General features: G+C 35.9%; 2 protein-coding genes across 2 annotated transcripts in view; both read right to left on the bottom strand.

The window, feature by feature from the left end:
• Gulp1 (GULP PTB domain containing engulfment adaptor 1) overlaps positions 1-21,757 on the bottom strand; it is a 257,448-nt gene that overhangs the window by 9,121 nt on the left and 226,570 nt on the right. The window contains exons 6-9 of the mRNA XM_059278350.1: positions 20,767-20,904; positions 12,246-12,362; positions 11,478-11,570; positions 3,852-3,990 (exon numbers count right to left, since the gene is read on the bottom strand). Of these exons, the coding sequence (XP_059134333.1) occupies positions 3,852-3,990; positions 11,478-11,570; positions 12,246-12,362; positions 20,767-20,904 (487 nt within the window). The remainder of the gene's footprint in view (positions 1-3,851; positions 3,991-11,477; positions 11,571-12,245; positions 12,363-20,766; positions 20,905-21,757) is intronic.
• On the bottom strand, positions 1,118-1,824 carry LOC131923586 (large ribosomal subunit protein uL23-like). Its single transcript, XM_059278711.1, has 2 exons — positions 1,819-1,824; positions 1,118-1,588 (listed from the first exon to the last, which is right to left on the bottom strand). Exons 1-2 carry the CDS (start codon positions 1,822-1,824, stop codon positions 1,118-1,120), a joined length of 477 nt encoding a protein of 158 aa, XP_059134694.1.

The raw sequence follows: 21,757 nt of genomic DNA on the forward strand, positions 1-21,757 counted from the left end.
TCATGTCTCAGATGCGAGACGCAAGAGCACATAAGTAGGTATGCTGTGGTTTTCTGTGAAGAGGTTTTCTAATGTAGTCTCTATAGTCTGTGGCTCTCTATAAGTTATAAAAAAATACTATACTTCATGTAAGTGAATATTTTACTTCTGTGCAACACAATTAATAAACACCGTTGAGATCATTTGTGTATTTTGTGCATCTCAAGCTTAACTTGTATAATAAAAATTTTTACAAAGAATATATATTACATAGTTATGACATTAGGATTAGCTGGGTCTAATGCAGGCGTGAAAGAATGACAATCAATAGGCGGCTCTTTATCTAGGTTTCTCTCTCTTTTCTAGAAATAGGTATTGAGCATATGTCATGCAGCTTGCTCAGCATGGACTAGAGAAATAAGAAAAAGCTAAAGGCATCTTCATTGTAAAACTAAGATGGCTAGGGAGTGTATGACACATTCTGACTATACTCAGAAGGGAGAAGCACATGCAAAGGAAGTGAGAAGTGGGACTGAAATCACTCGGCAGAACTGCCAAGTTCTTGGCACTGAACAGACAAACTAAGGGGCAACCTCAAAGCTTTTCAATTCCATAAGTTTGCTAGAAGGTTAAAATAAATGAGTAGTCAAGAACGCATTTAAAATTCTTTAACTAAAACCCCTCTCTAGATTAGAATTTTAGTCAATGTGATAATTAAAATCAAGTCAAATGATTAATGCTCAAATGTCGTATCTAATCTGTCCACTTATCTTGCTACCTCGTTACTTCCTACTGCCATATTTCCTGTTAATATTTGTTTAAAATCCTGAACGGTCTGACTTCAGACTTTCAAAGATAACTCTAACAGATCAGTCTTTCAGTCTTATGACTTTTCTTCAGTATGACCCCTAACTTGAGAAAACTCACTCATTCTGTGTACATAGTAGAGTAGCAGTTGACTGAGCCTGGGGAGGTACATCTCTAATACTTATCAATGAAACAAACAACCTACTTAAGGCATGGGTTACTAAGCGCATTTTGACACAGGCTAAGTTAACTTGAAATTGCAATTCAGATTTTCTTTCTTTTTTTTTTTTATAGTGAAAAATATATTTAGAATTAGCCAGCTTGACTCAGTTTAGATGATCCCAATTTTGTTGGCAACATCCAGAGCATCATAGTCAGGAGCCAACCAAACATATGCCTTCTTCTCTCCATCAGGCCTTATGAGGGTGTTGACTTTGGCCACATCAATGTCATAGAGTTTCTTCACAGCCTGTTTGATCTGGTGCTTGTTGGCCTTGACATCCACAATGAACACAAGTGTGTTGTTGTCTTCTATCTTCTTCATGGCTGACTCAGTGGTCAGGGGGAATTTGATGATGGCATAGTGGTCAAGCTTGTTTCTCCTGGGCAAGCTCTTTCGAGGATATTTAGGCTGCCTCCTGAGCCGCAGGGTCTTGGGCTGCCAGAACATGGGTGACGTGTGGATCTTCTTCTTTTTGTGGCTGTGGACGCCTTTCAGCACTGCCTTCTTGGCTTTCAAGTCCTTCGCTTTGGCTTCGGCTTTGGGAGGGGCAGGAGCTTCCTTCTTCGTTTTCCAGATTTTCTAAGCAAGTGCATTCTTATTTAGTATATGGTACCCGGTTTGATATAACTCATCATTTCTAATATGTGTGTAAAACACTCTTTTTATTCATAATTAATCAATTATCACATGAATTTGTGATTTTATCTAAGTGAATGGGATAAAAAATGAGACCTGGGAATGTTCTTAAGGACCAAGCATACCCCATTACTTCAGGGTGGTTATAGCATTATCTAAAATTTACCACTAACCCACATCCCCCCTTTCTCCTTTTTTTTTAACCTTGGTCTTCAGTGACTATGAAGGTATGCTCAGTTTCTGTGAGATAACAGATTTTATACTCTACACATGTGTGAGATCATGTGGTATGTTCAACCTTGTGCCTATTTTATTTTACTTTACACACAACGAACAGTTCCATCTCTATTGTTTAAAGTGACAGAATTTCCATCTTTCTGGCTGAACAGTATTCCACTGTGCACAAGTCCATTTCCTTTACCCACTAGTAAATGGAAAGACGCTTAGTTTCTTTCTACTTTTTGATAAATGTAACTGAATTAAACATGAAGATTGATATTGCCCCTTTAGACACACAGCAAGTATTATAATAAATGGATTGTATGGTAGCATTTTCTTTTAACTTTTTGAGAAATCTCCGTACTTTTGCTATAATATCTGTACTAGTTTATCCTTCTATCCTTGTAATATGTACAAGAGTCCTTCTCCATATCCTTGCCTGAACCTTTAGAGTGACATAAAATCTCACTCTGGTTTTGATACATGTTTCCCTAATGGATACTGATTTCAAGCATTTTTTTCCATGTACGCAGCCATTGTGTTCTTGTATGGCATGTCTGCTGTCTGTGTTTTTAACTGAAAAGTTTGGCTGTTGAGCTATTAGGATTACCAATATATTTTAGATGTCACAAACCACTTTGCCTGTTCTGTAGATTAGTATTCACTTTATTAATGATCTTCTTTGTGGGACAGAAGATTTTTCGCTTGATGTAGTGTCATTTGTTCATTATGATGATGTATCTTGGTTGTTGACACATCTAGGAAGAAGTATTCTCAGCTGTGGGATTTCTTCCTTCATAGTGGCCTGTAGGCATGATCCTGATTGGTAACTGATTTAGAGGGCCCAGCGCACTGTGAGCCAGCAAGGAAGCCAGGAAGCATTGTTCCTCCATATAGGGTCTCTGCTGTGGTTCCAGCCTTGAGCTCCTGTCCTGACTTCCCTTGGTGATAGGCTATATCCTGTGAACTGAAAAAGTCTCTCTCCTCCCCAAGCTGCTTTTGGTCATGGTGTTATCACTGCAATGAAAAGCAAACTAGATAATCTATTTTTTGCTTTGTATGCTATGGAGGTTTGAGTGAAAAAAAAATTCTTCATTCTATATGCCAATTTTTAGATATTTTGAAAATTTTCTGTAGGCTGACATTTATAGTCTCTAATTATTATTTTTCTTTAAAACATAATCATGCAAAATACATTGAGTAATTAAAATGAGCAATCTGCTTTCCCAAGTTCCACACAGGAAACAAAAGGCTACATTGTTACCTTGCACCAAAGGCTTCTACAGACACTGTATGTGAAACATCTTAATAAGGTGGAATATGAAACTGGTTTCCACAGTATTCATGTGGTTTGAGTGGCTGATGTTTGGCTATTGGAATAACTCATTCAGAGTCTGACAGGGCACAGATCAGATAGACCTATACAGTAAATGCCTACTTGATGCTTTCTGATGCACCAAAGAGAGATTTCAGTGTTGTTTACAAATATGTAGAATATACATTAAAAATGTTTTTGAATATTTAATATATCAAAGACAAACACCTTAAATAATATTATACACAGAAAAATCATAGGATGTACACTCTTTACATATTCTTACCGGAAAGGATACATGAATGCCTTGTAACAAGAATATCTAAACTACTTTAGTAAACATATTACAAATGACTACATGGTGACTCCTAGTTATTTCTAACAGTTAGGATATTAAATAAATAGAAATTCACAGTTAAACAATTTTATGGTTCAAATAGCCTTATACCAAAATCTTATTGCTCATATAAGATTCAACTTACAAATAGAGATGTGTTTAGTATTTTTTCTCAATTATACATTAATATAGAATTAATCAAATTGGAAACCTATATAAAAGCATAATACTTCAATAATTAAAGCTGTTGGCTTGTTATGTTATTTTCACAGAAGGTGAAAGATTGAAACCACACCAAAATATAGCACGAATACTTATATACTTAGAGTGCTTACTGATCTCAGCAGATCTGCTAGGTACTGGTGGGAGCTGTGTGCCATTGCGAGTAGGCGTTGGAGACTGCTGTGATATTGGGGAAAATGGAACCATATCAAAGATGTCAGTGGAAGGAGACTTCACTGTCACACTGCCGGCCTGTAATGAAGACGGGAATCAGTGTGATGACCCATGCAGGTATATTACTATCCTGAGAATGTCATCTACATGTCAAACTCACAATCACAACCCTGAGGTGAGTAAGATACCTTGCCATTCTGTAAATGAAAAGTGGTTAACTATAGTTTCTTATGGTTCAAACTAATACACCATTTTAAAGAAAACAACAAAAATTTGTTCCCAAGTGAATAGTAACAATAGTGTGGACACTGTCGAAGATAGATTGGCAAGGTATGCTGAGCTTTTGTATACTTACAAACAATTGTCAACCCTGTCAGAAAAAAAATAACAAATACCTTAGAAACTATTTGAATAAAAAAGGAAAGTTTTGCAGTTGACTTTGCATGGTTTTTAAAAGAACAATTGAACATAAGAGACTACTTTCTTAATTATAAATGTTCAAGTTCAATTTACATTTTTGTGTTCTTAAAGGTAAAGCATATTAATTTGCATTTATAGGTACAAGAAAAATTAATTGATATACATTGCAGTCATTTTATTCCTGAATAATTTCATGTTTTCAATAACAAACTGCAACCTTGTAAAATAAATTAATAATCATCAATGTAATACCCAAATTATTAAATTATACACTGCAGCTCAGGACTGGGAAGATATACAGAAATGAATATTAATATCCTCTGAAAATGCAGCCAAAAGCAATGTAAAATGGGAGAATTATGAATTTGTCAAGCAAGATAAAATAATGTATAGTCTTCTATGGAAACTGTCATAGCTGATTGAAGGATGAACTTTTTAGAGAGGAAGAGAAGAACTTTTTACATTTTCTATTAGACTGTAAGAATGCTGCCCAGAGCAGCTCATGGTGAAAGTAGAAGTCTCAGAATAAAAAGAACAGGGCTGTATGTAGAGAGAGATGGACTAGTTGTTCAGCTAAAATGATTGTTAGTGTATTTTTTCAGCAAAGAAGTTACAGTAATTTTCCCTTCTTCAATACTTTACATTATACCCCTCACTCCTTCTATATTTAGGAATGTTGCTCTCCTTATCCTCATCTCTCTTTCTTACTTCCATATCTCTCCTTAGCTTATAAAAATATTAAATCTTACCTGCTACTACAAATCAGCAATATTTCTTTTCTCCCCTAGCTTCTGTACTGATCCTACACCATATGTTCAGGGTTTCTAAACTCCCAGGAACCTCTGCTTCAAACTCTGCTAAGCAGTAACTTAAGAAAATAAAAATATCCCATAAGGGCCCCAGGTCCCATCACATTAATTCAAGGCACACCTTTTTATTTAGCACTACATAAAGGACACATTCTACAAGAATTCTTTTTAAGTAGGGAATGGATAGTAGAGTTTTCTGCTTAGTAAGTTACATGAGGTCTCAGATTGCTGCTCTCACTGACTGGCTTGAGCAGGCCACTTTTAGAAGGTGGTGGTATTAGCGCTCCCACTGACAGTCTAGAGCCAGGCGAGTTGACAGGAGTGACAGAAATGGAAGATGTGCTTAGGCAAGGAGCAGGATCATCACTATTGCTCCAGAAAGAGGATGGGAATCTCGGCAAAACATGTGGCACATGATCAGACACTCTGGGTGACAGCTGTAAAGAAAAACAGAAGGAGAAACATGCTAAGAAGGAAAAAGGAGCCTTGCAGAGAGTGAAGAGCATGCATGAAGATTGTTTAGAAAAGTATTTTGTGAAAATTTCAGGGGTAAGTTTACTAAATTGAAACACAGCTGAAGATGAATAGCTGTACGAGGTCTCACTGATCACTTTTAATTGAAATATTGTCATATTTTTATAGTTTTAAACAGAATATCAGATTCACCAGGACTTCAGAGGAAGACAAGAGAGAATAAACTAAGAAAGCCTGTCATATATTTTAAGGTCTCAGTGATGGGAGTGTACAGTAAGATGAACACTCATGGACATAAGATACATTCTGGTGAATAGTTAGTGATTGTAGAATTTTCTAGTGTTAATATATTTTTAGTAACTTTCCAGTCTTTATAAGTATGACTACAGCAATACTTACACTTTCACAGAAGTAATGCCCATAGATTTGTAGGATATACAACTCGGTACATTCAGAAGCAAAACCACAATCTAAAACTGTGACTCCAGCTCCCCTGCCCATCCTGAAAATAATGGAGTTCCCCATGGCAAGACACTCAGACCTCATAGAAATTGGAGGTCATGAACAGCAGGTAAGTAGTACAGTAAACAGGGTCTGAGTGTCAAGAATTTCGGAGTCATTCTTTTATCGTGGACATTTCCTGTCAAGAGCTGAGCTCTCTCCAGGTGTCAGATTCCATAGTTGCCAATTAACAAACCGACATCAAAGCCATAGTTGAGCCTCTATTCATTTACTGTGATACAATAAGCAAGAAGCCAGAAAGAGGGAGCCTACTCCATCAATGCTGCATTGTATTTTCCCTGTAAGAGGCACTGAAAGGAAAGAGGTATGGGATGAGGCACTACATCATTGCTGAGGGAGTCTGAACAAAAGATTTCTGAAGGTTAAAGTTTAGGTTTTCCTTTTTTTTTGGAAGAGAGGGAGAAGTGCTGAATAAAGAATCAGAGAGGGGACAAGTGTTGCAAAGACCCCCCCAGCATAAACAAAGCTAGGAGCAACATTAAAGAGAGGTCTTGACCAAGAGTATCAGATGGAGACCTTTGTATCAAGGCTTGAAATGCAGAGATTTATGAGAATATGGCCAGCTGGGAAGCTGAGGGCCCTACTCAACTTAAGACTGCCCCAGCTCTGTGGCAGCGGGGAGGGGTGGACAGCCCTCTTCTCACCAGTTTCCAGATGTTGACGCATACTTCTAAATTTCATTTTATGGCACTTCTTAATTTGCACTTTAAAAATTAAAATATAGCTTCATCATTTACCCTCTTCTGTGCTTCCCTCCAACCCTCCCATATCCACTCCATTTAATTCCCTCACTCCTTTTCAAACCCATGGCCTTTTTAATTTTAATTACTATTGTTACATATGTATATAAATGCATTAACATATAGGTACAACCTACCGAGTCCATTTAGTGTTACTTGTACATCTATGCTTTCAGGGCCGAGTACTGGATAACTCATTAGGGGGCTCATTCATGGAGAAGACTAATTGCTCCCCTCTCAGCAGTTGTTAATTGCTTATGGTACATTTTTAACATCACCATAAAAATAAGCCTTACAAGAAACAAATACTCTAATTTGAAACTTATACCAACAGGAAAGTACTATTTCAGGCTTCCTGATCTAAAGTGGGTTTATAATTTCTTAATTATGGGAGCTATTATCTTATATTGCATTTAAAAATCATCTAAGTTAAATGGTTGTGACTAGCCTAGCCACAAATCACAAAAAGAAACCTGAAACCAAGGCTCAGTGCTGTGAGCAGGCACTGCCTGATGGAACAGGACAGAAAACACGCTTGCTTCCCATTCCATAGGCTTTGTCTCAGGATCCTCTGTGTGCAGCCAACAAATCTGAAGCTGGGAACTAGTAATCATTTTCTGTGGGCACCAAATGTTCTTTACTGATGTTCATGTTTAAACTTTGTGCCTTTGTTTAAAGACTCATATTTGGCTTGTTGTGTAACTGAGAGTTTTCATAATGTGCTCTTGCCTAGCTTGAATTCAAGAGTAGTTGAGAAAGCACTAGGTTTGTTTACCCACAACGAAATACACATTTTAGGGTGTAATTGTCTGACTGAGTCTAATCAGTGGCTGCACAGTAGATTATATAAAAGTAGAATTTTATCTAACACTGGTTAATTGAAAGGGAGACATTTGTTTTACCCAGCAACAGACAGTCCAGTATTCCTTGAAACTATAATTTTATTCATTTAACCTTGTGGGATTAGCTTGATTTGTTTGAAAGCTTCTGGACTTAGTAAAATAAATTGCAAGCCCTCAGACATAAAAATTATGAGGAAAAATTTGACGTAACTTGGTGTGCCCACATTTTATAAATGGACAATCTTCTGAAGGTGTTCATGAAACTAGGAGGGCAGAATAAACCCTCTTTTCAAATATAAATATAAGTGACACTGCCATGTGAATATAATGAATGGAAATCAGCTTGCTCCTAGACGATTAGTCCCAAATGGCAGAAAACCAGCCTCTCATCTACTGCCAAACCACGAGAACACAGAACAAAGCAAAGCGTGGAGGCAAGGAACGGAAATTTCTCAGTGTATCTAAATGATACTTTAGCATGAGGACCAATTTCTAAAACCAACAAAAAGGTCTCCACAATCTCAAAGTAATAAGGAGATACATATTATAGGTAATATCAAGGCCTATTTTATTTGTCAGAAAAAGAACCCATGACTTAGACAACTGAGTGAAATTTAGGACGGTGAATATCCTGTGTTGGGATGGCCAGTAAAGAGTTCGTCTGTTTGGGGGGTGTTCCACTCAACACAAACACATTGAAAACTCATTAAGCATATAATGACAATTTAATTATGTGCAAACAACTCACCTATATTATTCTATGCGGGATCCTTAATCAATTATAGTATTTCTTCAGTTACTATATAGACCACTACCTCTATTTCTTTAACCAAACTGCAGGCAAGTTTAATCATTTTGTAAGCATCCTATATTTTATTCCTAAGTTCAACACAAAAAAGTAAAATGTACAGTGTGTACAGAATCTCAATTCCAGAGTAAGCTGTAGGAATTCTATGAAGTATGCTTTCCTAGTGTGTCCTTGAAGGCAACATTCACTTTTCATAAGAACAGATGCAAGTTATTTCTAACTTACCAGAAATAGGTTAACCTGAAAGCACATGGAAAACCATTAAGAGATGCTTACACTTTAATTTGTATTTTAATTATTATACATCTGCCATTTTCCCAATTCAATAGTTTGACCCAATCCAAACCTTTAAAAATGGGTATTCATAAGCTACTTCATATCAAACAGTTGAAGGTAACAAAAACTTATTTTTAAAATTTTACTATAAGAAAGGTGGGAAGTTATTTTTACAGGGGTAAAATAAATATAGTTGTACTTAGTACTATGCCAGCTTATTGCTGTGTAGAGAAAATAGAAAATGAAAAGCAAAGACATTGTTAATAATCTCATAAAAAGAAAAGCCTGAAACTATATACACACAAACAACAATTATATTTATATATTTGTGAAAACATATACATAAATATATATATGTGTGTGTGTATGTGTGTGTGTGTGTGTGTGTGTGTGTGTGTAACAAAAATAATAAAAGAAAAAGAGGCTATCAATTTCAGAGTAGAGGGATGAGACTGGCTGGGTATCCAGGGAAGGGTTGGAATGAGGGTATCTGGGAGGGGCTGGAGGAAGGAAAGGGAAGGGGGTAAGTGATGTAACTCTACTTGAACTAAAAAATGTACTGAAAAAATAAAGAATAGAAGTAGGTTAAGAAAAGCCCTATAACAATATTTTCAAAATTACTGGATCAGATTTGTCATAATTCATAATTTTGGTAATTTCACTTAACTTTACTAAATTTTAGAAGTCTAGAATATTTTTAATTGACTCTTTTAACAATCAAAAGTTTTCTATGTTCTTTTTCATACACTCATTATTTACTTATGGTGAGAATAACCAGTGCATGCTCCAGAACAGTGGTTCTCAAACTATGGGTCACAGCCCCTTTGGCAGTTGAACTACCCTTTAATTGGGGTCTTGCATATCAGATATTTACATTATGATTCATAACAGTATCAAAATTACAGCTATGAAATAGCAATGAAATAATTTTATTGTGGGGGTCACCACAACATGAGGCTCGCAACACTAGGAAGGTTGAGAACCACTGCTCTAGAAGGTCTCTGAATTGCAGTAAGACATTTAAGCCTATTCTTCCTGCTTAAATGAAAACTTATCTTCTTTAACCAAGACCTTACTGTATTCAAACCTTCATTGCTCATTTACAACCTCACCACTGACTCCATTTTTCCACAGGTACCCAGTGTTAGTGCAAGACAGTGTCTGCCTTGGGACATATTTGCAAGATCTGCTGGAGAGGAGCAGTTCTTCAAATGTGTCCGAAACTATTGGATCCTCCCAAACCTTCACCTTCAATGAAATGGCCTCAGATTTCTGTCCTCAAAGAAAGGAAACATGGTGAATATTCTTTGGGTTTGCATCCCAAATGATGACATACTTGTTTTATTTTTTGACAACCCAAAGGCTGAACCAAAGCATACCTGATAAATTCTAGAAACAAGTACTCAAGACTCACTGGAAAAGCACTCTCCCTCATACTCTGTGTTTTACAAGACTTACAATAACCATTTTAACATGGCTTCAAAGGGTGTGTGGTGCATTTTGCGTTTTTAGAGCCAAAGCAGAAGACAGGCCATTGTTCTGTATCTTGAGAAAAGGGAAACAAAGCAAAACAAAACAACACAAAACCTTTGAGAGGAGTATAAAGTGAAAGGAAAAATAAGAGGGTTTATGATGAGAAGGCTAAGACCAATAACCTCACTAAGCAAATTGTCTCCATTCAGGGGTCTGCCAACCTTCCTCTGCTTGGCTATTGCAGCTGACTGTCACCAGTTCTTTCAGCAATGGACATACCAACTTTCTCCCACAGAGGATAGAAAAACATGAGTTGAAAGTAAAGGGAAAAACAGATCAAACTTTCAGGTCATGCTAGTTTGAAGCCCTAAGCCCAGTTCTCATGGAAGCATCCTTCTTCATGGTGATGAACTGGTAAGTCATTATGATATTGTCTATAAAATTGTATGCATATAATTATATATAAATACTGTATATAAAAATTGTCATTTTCCAACAGTTTACTCGTCTCACAATGGTGTTTAAGTCCATGCAATCATGCTGTAAACAGTGTGATGCATTATGAAGATTATTCATGGTACAGATTATTAAACAGAAAAAATGTTCAGTATTAAATACATCTTTACTAGAAAAAATATAGCTTTAAATTGCACCTCTTTCAAAAATTACTTAATAATGGTATCATCCCTGGTATCAAGGAAAGGATTTCAAAATAGATCAGGTCAGACACAAATAACTTCATAACAAATGTTTTCATGATGTCTGAACAGAATCTGCGCATTTCAGTGTCTGAAGCAACCACATCCAGTACATGGTCTTGTTCTCAGTCTATTTCCTAAAGTGATGTTCAGCATTGCAGGTCTAGACTGCATGACCACTGTGTCTACCCCAGGAAATAATAACCAACAGGAAAGAAGGGCAGATTTGCCGCAAAGGGAAAAAGTATATTAAACCTTAAGATCAAAGTAGGGCTTAAATTATTTTAGAAAACATGGGGGAACAAAAAGAGTAACATGAAAAATAACTATGTTCTGAACTACCTACAGAATTTAAACATGGAAAAGCACCTTGTTGGGCAGTCTTCATCTCTATCCAGCCTTTGTTTTGATATTGATCACAAAACATGGCTTAAATCAGTACGGGATTCATGATCGAGAGGTGTTTGACATCATAGAATCACACACTTACTCAATGTACTTACTGGAGAGGATGACACGTGAGTTATTCTCAACCGGTTTTCTAAATCTTGTACTTTATTTTTAAGTTCCATATTTTCTGTTTCTAAATCTTGGATCTAAAAATCAAAAGATTATTGAATAATTTTTAGGATTTTTTTTCTTGGAAAATACTGGCTGTTATCTCAGCTACATTGGCAAATGACGTTTTGTTCTATTAAAACTCAAAAGTTCTCTGGTGCACAAGGAAAACTGGTTGCTAAAGCCAGGCAAATATCAGAAAATCTTGAGTCACTGGAAAGACATTAAATAAGAACAAAACAAAACAAAAAACCTTATGTGTGTAAATTTTATGTTCCTAATGTGCATTTCTGTGTTTTCTTGTTGAGCTGTACAATTTATACCCATAATCTTGGAGTATAACCACAAGACAGAAAAGCTGCTTGTGAAGACTGTAGGGTGGAGAAGTGGAGTAATTGAATTACAAAGGAATCCGATCTGCATGGGAATCCACTTACCCAGCATCTGCTGCCTCTGCTGCTCTGATCCCCATGAGAAGCATCAGGAAGTGAAGCAAAGTCACATGAGAACACTAAGTTCTTGTGGGAATTCAATATAAAACAGTTAAAGACTGTGCAGAGGCCCCAGGATGAAGAATTATAGGAATATGGCGAAAGCAGCACCCTCTGTGTGAGGAACAATTAATGGCAGGCCTTCTCAGTCTGTTCGACCATAAGCAAACTTCCCTGTACGCACATTAGACAAACGTGAAGCGAGAAGGTTAGGTTACTCACTCTTTTCTGCATTCCAGCAATCTGTTTTCTTGTTTCCACATCTTTTCCTCCAGATTCTAGAAATTTCCTGTATGCCAGGTCAAAAGCTTGGCCAATTGTTAATGTTATTTCTTCAGCCTTTGTAAAAATCATACAATGAAGATCTGCATATTAGTAACAATATATCATGCTGTTATTTACCCACCCCCACCCCAAAAACGAATTAAAAAAAAAAAAACCCGGAGGTCTTCAGAGACATTAGTAGGAAGTATTCTGTGCTGGCATAAGGATCTGAGGTCCATCAACCTCAAGAATAAAATCAACTGTAGAAAAAGGAGGCCACCAATGAGCAGCTATTCAAGTTAGAAAGTCCTGTGAGTGCAGCCTTCCCTCTGTTGAGTTGAAGAGCTTTCTGCAGTTATTTTTCTCCCTTCCTTAAATACCTGGTACCAATTAAATGCAAGAATCGAATTGAGTGATTTCTCTTGCTGTTTTGTTTCTATTTTCTTTTCCTAATGAGAAGGGATTGTAAGCTCTGGGCAGGTGACAGGAATGAAGCCACCTGAGTAGGGGGATCCATGGAGAATTCCAGGGAAGACCTCTCTAGACTAGCAACTAGGTCCCGTTGGTTCATTGTTCCTCAGAGATGTGAGCAGTTGCAAAAAGGGTCAGATCTTAAACATGGGATATTAGCGCAAAAATGTGAAATTTTATTTGAAAGCTTCTAATTTTCAGTGGTGTTAACAGTTTACATTTTTTTGTAAGATGATGATAACTGAACAAAGTATTGTTCTCTTCTGAATTGGACCTGGTATACATTCTATCAAGAAGAAACAGCTACAGATACCCAGAGTCCACTACCTCATTCCTTATTCACCTGAATCTCCACAATTTCCTGGCATTTGCATAAATTAGAATAAAATATTTATTTACTTAATTAACCCAAAGGGTCTTAATAAGGCATTAACTGAGTCAATGCACAGACAAATGTCATAATAAGATGAATTCCTGTTTTTAATGACAGGAAAATAGTGGTAACATTAAATAGTGAAAAATCCCACTTTAACAAACCAACATTGCTAATACTTTTTACGTATTATGAACTACCTAAAACAAAACATTCTTCTTAAAACTTAGCTATTTAATTTACGCTGTCATTTTATTAAAAGAGGGCTTTGCTACACAAAATAAGGATGAAAAATGTAGGCTGTTTCAAAAATTAAAACACAAAATATGACTATAAGAATTTATTATAAACGTTTCCACTATGGACATATTGGGCAGAGTGGATTCCTCCTATATTAATGATGCATATGTGTCTTGATAATAACCCAATTTTCTACACAGAATTAATGGAAGTTTTATAAATGTGAAAGTTTTATAACATGGCATGATTTAACCCTGGTTAAGGGAACTGCAGTCCATTGTTTAGTAGAATAGGCCATCATCTAAACTAGAAACAAACAGAAAATGTGATGTGTGGTTTTTGTTTTAATATTTTGAAGCTCGCTGGCCTATAATTCACTTTGTGGACAAGGCTGGCCTTGAACTCACAGTGATCTGCCTGCTTCTGCCTCCCAAGTGATGGAACTAAAGGTGCATGCAACCATACACATTCTTTCCCTTCTTGGCTTTGCAGGTCTGGGGTCATGAGTGAATCTCTATGGCATTTATTTATTTAAAGTAAGATGAATGTTTGGCTTCAAATAGGCCATCACTTTTTTTTTGTGATTTTTTTTTTGTTGTTGTTGTGGGATATTTGTACACTGTGAAGATGTATTGCTGTGATTGGTGTAATAAAAAGCTGAATGGTTAGTGACTAGGCAAGGAGGACAGGCAGGATTTCCAGGGAGAGAGAAGAGGAGGAATCTAAGCACTCGAATCATGTCAATGAGACACCAACAAGACATGGATAAAGTTGGACACGTAGAATGAAATAAAGGTAAAAAGTCATATGATAAAATGTAGATTAATAGAAGCAGGCTAATTTAAGTTATAAGAGCTAGTGGGACAAGCCTATGCTAAGGCCAAGCTTTCATAATGAATAAGTCTCCATGTCATTATTTGGGAGCTGACTGGCAGGATAGAAAAATACTAGTTACATGTTTTAGATTTACCTTAAATTATAAGAATTTGCACAGACAGGTCCTGTTAACACTGTCTCCTGCTCTTTCTAATGATACCATGTCTCAAAGGTGTAGCACAAATCACAGCTAGGATATGGATAATATAGCCAAAGTACGGAAAACTTCATGACAACAATCCTTCACCTTGCTGTAGAGGCATTCCTTTTCCAGTCTGTTCTCACCTTTCCCTCAGACCATCAGCAAACGTCAATTTGCTCTGTTTCTGTGATTTTGTCTGTTTTGGAGCACTATAGATGTAGAATCATGGAACACTATGCTCTGGGACTGGTCTTTTCCTCTGTTTGCAGAGCCATGGAACTGCTGTATGCACTGACAACTCATTCCTTTCCATTGCTAAGTTCTGAGGTTGGAATGTATAAAGAGTGTTTATTCACCTACTCTTTAGGGTGATTGTAGTTTGGGGCTATTAGCAATAAGCTAAACTCATGCAAACAAACACATATGCATGCACATTTGTAAATATTGTCAGGTTTGTTTTTCTGTGAATATTTTAAACTTTGATTTCTGTGTTGTGAATTTCCAAACTGTTCATACAAGAGTTGCATGTTAAGTTTCTGAAAAGACTTACAAACTGTTTACCCTAAATGGCTTTAGCATTTAGTGTTCCCAGCAGCTACGCATGAGTCATGCAGTTTCCACATTCTCATCAGCATTTGGAGGTTTTATTGTAACGTTTTGGGTAGCAAATGTCTCAGTTTGATTTCTAAACTTCATTTTCCTAATAAATGCTACCATGGGACGTCTTTCATGTGCAAATCTGTCATCCATAGATCCTCCTCATCAAATGAGATGTGCCTTTTGTCCGTTCTCGTTCTCTAACTTGATGGACTTTATACTGCAGAACACTAGCTTCTCGACACTAGCTTGTCTCCTCTGAGGTTCGCAAACACCTCTTTCCAGGCTTAGCTTGTTTCATCATCTCTGTAAGAGCCTTTTGCACAATAGCAACCTTCACATTATCCTACGGAAGACAACGGATGAGACCGTAGTCATCAGCTGCTCTCAGTTCATTGCTATGGTGGCTTTTTTCTTCCAGGCATCTGGCAGTTACACAGCATGGAATGACTTTATTTAATCAAGTTAAATATCCATGAGTGTTTGGCTTTGGGATTTTGAAGGTGGAGTCAAATTTGTTTTCTGCAGCAAGTCTAAGATGTGGCAGAGCACTGTGCACACTACAGTGACTTCCAAAGAAACTGAAAACCTGAATCTGTAATTTGTATTGCTTTAGTTTAAACTACCTCTGTCTATCACTACTTTATAATTTGACATTTATTTACTTATTTGTGGAAGTTAATTTACAGGGCAAAAAGTAAGCAGTTTTTTCGGGAGGGTAATTCCTTACTAACTATTACAATACTTTAAAAAATTCTTAAACCTAAAACATTTATGTAAATAGTCTTCAAAAAGAGGTCTAAAATACTTTAGCTTTAAATGACATCAAGACTTAAGTCTAGGTTGCTATTGTACAAAGCTCATGTGACTTCAGTAGAAATATTTTCTTAGTTTACGATGGAAAAGAATGTTTCAAAATGAATGCAAAGCAAAAACTTACCTAAACTGGAAGGTAGAAAGCATAAGTTTTCTTTCTTTTTTTTCTTTCCTTCTTTTATTTTAAACCATAAAAGGTAATTTATAACCATTAAACATTTGGGGTTCCTACACGGTGGCATACAATGTACTAGTTTAATGCTGCACTTTTCTCACCTTTGAAGCATTATTCTGTAAGCTCCACAAATGCCATTTTAAAGGCAACATTCTCTTGAATGGTTTTAGCATACTTGACTATTCCCTGTCCTTTTAGCATTTCCATTTCTAGTATTTCCTTACAGTTTTGTTCCTCTCCTCCCATGTTTGACAGCACTCATTTAAGACGCTTTATCAGAAAGATAATTCCGTCAAATACCACGGACACCAGTGTATGCTGCCAAATCATCCTTCAGAGCCATTGCCACATCCACAATAAAAGTCATTAATTGCACTCTTAACGGCCACGTTCCTGGGACAATGGCAGTGGTCACAATTGTCATTGTCCTTATTGTCTTTCCATTAGGGTGGGTGCTGAATAATACATACTTAATGAATGTCTCATGGATGGCTAAAATCTTATTCTGTTTATCAGGTACAAAACATCATGGCAAATGTATATAAATAATCAAATTATTATTCATTCTTGATCGCTTTAGAGAACACCTGAAAATCGCATGGTCCAGTGTACTCATGTAAGAAGTGCCCAGATATCCCTTTTACCTGTCAGAAGGCTTTCTCTATAATTGTGGATTTGCCTATTTCTCCTTGCATTTCTCAAATTACTTTGTTGAGTATTTTGAGGTTTCTGTTACATGCATAGATGAGTCATAATTTTTCATGTATTATTCAGTTTTTTCAATGTCTAAAACTTGCCTTTCAAATAATGCTTTTCATGTTGACTTTTAGTTTGCCTACTTTTATAAATTTCCAAGCCTGAAAAAATGAGGGTTTTTTTTTTTTTTGGGAAAAAAACTACAAGTTTTCTTTTCATCCATTTATAGATCCTGATTTGATTGCAAAGTCTAAAACTTCTTTACATAACTTGACTATCTCCTGCTTTTCCCCCCAAATGTTTTACAGTTGTACACTTATATCTAAGCCCATAGTGGATTTCCAGTAAATACAGTTGTATACTTTACATCTAAGTCCATGGTAGATTTCCAGTAAGTGTGTAGATGACGTTTGAGGTACATTTTGTTGGCATGAGCTGACCATATGAACCCACAGTTTGTGTTAAAAGGCTATCTAATTTTACTGAGCATAGTGAAGCATGTTTGCAGGAGCAATGTATTGCAGACAGAGGCAGAAAGACACAAGTTCAATAGCAACTTGGAGTAACTACTGAATTCCAGGCCAACCTGGGACAAAGAATAAAACCATGTCTTAAAAAGAAAAATAAGCAAAAACTATCTTTACCATTCTGCTTTTGTACTGTTATCAAAAACCAGGGAAGCATGTATTTGTGTATTCTCTTTCTGTGTTCTACAGTCTGTTCCATGGCCCTGGATGTCTCTCACTTACAGAACCATAAAGAAACCTCCATATAAGGTAGATTCATGTTTTGCTTGTTACTGCTATTTTTCAGAATTGCTAGAACAATTCCAGTTCTTTTGCATTCATGTAAATTTATAATAATCTTGTCTACAGTACAAAAGCTATTACTGTGATTCAAAGACTTGAATAAAACCTGTAACAGGCTTAAATAGAAACATGTGCAAACATATAGCACTGAGTGTTCCAATCTGTGAACACGGTGTGCCTTTCTACTTAAATATACCATCTGTCATCTTCTTCATAAATTATTTAGTTTCCAGTCTACAAATATTGTACAAGGTTAATTTTACAATTTTTGTATCTGTCTTTCATTTGTCAGACTTCCAGGTCTAACTCTTATTTCTTCTATATCTTTGATTAGATTACCCTCCTCTTTCCTTTTTTTTTTTGTTTGTTTGTTTTGTTTTGTTTTTGTTTTTTGAGACAGGGTTTTTCTGTATAGTCCTGTCTGTCCTTGAATTCATTCTGTAGACCTATCTGGCCTCAAACTCAGAGGTCCACCTGCCTCTGCATCCCGAGTGCTGGGATTAAAGACATGTGCTACAACCACCCAGCTTGATTAGCTATTTTTATTTCTTAATAAAACATTAATTTTTAAAAATTGTGTTCATAATTTCTTTTTTTTTTTTTTTACATTTTAAGATGGTTGATTGTTCTAGTCATTGTTTTAAAATCCAGCATCTCTGGCTTCCTCATGTTACAACCTATTAGTTAACTCTTTTCATTTACTTTAAGATTTTCTGTTTCCTGATATGAAGAGTGATATTTGGTTCAATCTAAGGTATTCTGGGCTACCGACAAATTTGAGAAATTTACAACCCCAATTTTAGGTGTTATCTTAGACACAATTCCAGGAAGAAAATGAAAGCAAAAAGAAATCTTGTTGCCTGGTGGTGACAGAGGGCAAGCTTTCTCGCTGTGGAATTCTGGCTTCTTTTGCTTCTCCTGGACTATGGAGAAAGGGGTATGTCTTAATGTGAAGAGATTGAGAACAAGGATGCAACTCGGAAGACTTAGATGTCTCCATCATTCTGTTACTAAATGTCACATGGGGAAACATTTCTGCAGCTTTGATTTTTCTTTCTTTTTTCTTTAAATGAATGTATTCTATCAATAAGGCTAAAATTCATTGTCATTTTAATATTCTATGATTAATTCATTATAATAACTAATATTATTTATTGTTATTAATTAGAAAGGGTGGCATGTCAAAATTTCTGCATATAGATCAAGTCAATATTACATTTATGTTCATATTTTAATTAGAGATATAATTAAACATGTAGTGAAAAAATACAATACAACTGAGGAAACAGTTCCTCTTTGAGCACATGAAAGCAGGCCCACTCTTAGAAAGGTGGGTTCGCTGAGAGACATCTTCCTTTCCCAGAATTTTAGGCCCCTATGCGATAGTTTACTGGACCACAGCACACAGCTTTGTAAGTCAGCCCCTTTGTCTGAATTACTCATAAAAGCGTTAATATTTCTCATTTTCTTTTTATCTTTCTAAAGCATCCTTTTCCCAACATTTTGAGCTTCTTTGTTCTTTCTCTAGTGCCCTCTTCCTCATGTGGCAAGCCTCACGTCAGTAACTCAAATGGAGGGTTTTATCCCTTCATCGTTCTCCTCCTCCAGACAGATGCTGGGATTTATAACGTGCCTTCCATATAAGTTCAGCAATTAAACTCTAATAAAATTGTCCTTGAGGTTAAAAAAAAAAGACCTATACTTTAAAAAATATGATGTAGCTATATAAGAAACACAGTTTTGCTTTATAAACATAATAGATTTAGATGGGTATGAAGGAAAGATTATGAAATAGTACATAATTTTAAGAATGTTGGTATTTATTATGAATTCTAATTATGAACCATTTCAGAGGATTCCAAGGAAGTTGATTTCCATGATCAAGGCATGGATGAAAGAAAACTGAGTTTATTGCTTTGGTGTAAATGCTAAAAGAGAGTTATATCTTAAAATATAAATTATTTTAGGAATATCTGCTTTAATATTCTCAATCATACAAACAAAATGCAAACACCATGCTGAGGAAGCATAGAAATATGCAACTATGGTGCACTTGTGAAGTGGGGTGAATTATAAATAATGTGGTCTCCATGTAAAATCCCTTCTTGTCTGTAGAATACTGACTTGCATTGAGAAGCATACTTTTCAGATGATGTTTACATCATCTGTAACATTTACAAAATTCCAAATAGATCTTATGTGATGCCAAATAGTCACCACATGAACTTGTTTTTTAAGAGCTCTAAAATTTAAAAGATGTAGGAAATAACTTAGTTACTTTGAGTAAATTTAAACACTGTATTTTCCATCAAGAAAAAAATATTGCTGGGTATCTGTTATCCACCTGGTGTAAGAAATAAGTATGAAGTAAACAGGTATTTATTTTCAAAAAGTCCACATGGAAAAACCAGATAAATAAACCACATCATGACATTAGTAATTTTCTATTTTTGAGAACAAGGAAAAAATAGAATCTAAATGAGTTTAGTTCTATTTCCATTTTAATCCAACAATGTTGTTGAGGTTGGATGGTTTTCCATTGACGCCATCAATGGCTGCAATATGTGCTCAGATTAGGTTTTATAACAGAATGCAGACTTGGCTATGAAAATTAGCTTACACTTATAAGCAAGACACAGGGTTTTCCTTAATATGTTGGATGATTAAGGAATTGTTGCATTTCAGAATTTCTCAAACACCTTTACATGTGAAGAACATCAGAATTCATTCATAGTACACACACACACACACACACACACACACACACACACACACACACACGGGGAAGGGACCTCAACACCACTACTTATGTTAAGTGTTCTGAATAATAAACATCAAAAACCAATTTTCAAAGAATTGGAAACAATTTACGAAGCCATACAGCATTTATTCCTCAGCTTAAAGTATTTGTCGTCACTGAATTCCTCATATTCTAAGAAAAGCTCACTTCGCTCACTGCTTCTCTTTACATCATGCAGACATTAGTCAATAACCTTTAGATTAAAATTTAAAATAGACTACACTATTTTGATATAAATGCAAACATATAAAAGTAGCCATGATGCTCTAATGAAAGAAATTTGCATGCGAGCTTTTGTTAATGAACATAAGCATTTAGTTAGGATGAAATCCTGAAGGCTGTTCTCATGACAGGATGGACCTATTAATGCAGTTAAGCATTTGCAGGCCTTATTCATTTCCAAATACTTTGTTCATGCCGGAAACAAGACAATCCCTGGCTTGGAAAAGAGAACAAACCGCCCTAAAACATCTGGCATACTTACACACTTTTCACTGTCAAATACATAACACAAATGTTTATTTGACTCGGAATCTTTGCATATGAAAGTGAATATCCTCTTGTCTGTTTTATCATCTGCACAAAATGAGATTCTGTGAAGCTGGCAGTTGTGCTGGACTTCCTGCGAACATGAACGGAAATAAATGTAGTTCATTCTGAAATGTCGGCTGTGTTAATAACACATCTTACAATTTTGAAAGCATAGCAGTCACCTGTCAACCCTTGCTCTTATAATTGCACATGCCTTAAATATAAATAAATACACACATGATAGAGATGAAACTCCTGACTCAATGTTGAAACAAGACATTCACTGCAATAGTGCACACAACACTACATACTGGAAAAAAGGAGGATCAGTGGGTCACAGGGTTTCTGAGGTACAAAGGATATTTAAAAACCATATTCCTTAAACCTTGAATATTTACATAAGAGGATACAATTAAAACAATTCTAAAAGAACAAATTCTGCCAAATTCTTTGCATTTACTTGTAGTGGTAATAATTACCAGTGTCATCTAGAACAGAACCACCTCTGCACAAGTTCAACAAGCCCCAGTAATAACTCATCCAGAATTTTCTCATTAAATACCAGGTCTGGATGCTTATTCATCCATTCCTGGGCCTTTTCTTTACAGGAAGGTCATCGTTGCAACTTTGGTAGCATAGAGCTGTTAACACGACAGCCTATAGATGAGTGAATTAGGGCTTGTAATAGGCAGAAAGACAACTACTCAACCAAACAGACAGAGCAGCAGCATGGGTGCACAAACACACACATACATCCACATACCACCGAACTATGAAACTCAGGATCATCATCAATATTATCTGTTTATCACCACAGTTTTCTGAAACACGCTGGGGTTAGAAAAAAAATCTTACGTTATGTTATACTTAATTGTAAGTGATGAAAATAAAATATAATCAATAATCATTCTGTTTTGTACTCTAGCTATACGCATTCTTTATTT

Source organism: Peromyscus eremicus, chromosome 13 (assembly GCF_949786415.1).
Source record: "Peromyscus eremicus chromosome 13, PerEre_H2_v1, whole genome shotgun sequence".
NCBI lineage: Eukaryota > Metazoa > Chordata > Mammalia > Rodentia > Cricetidae > Peromyscus > Peromyscus eremicus.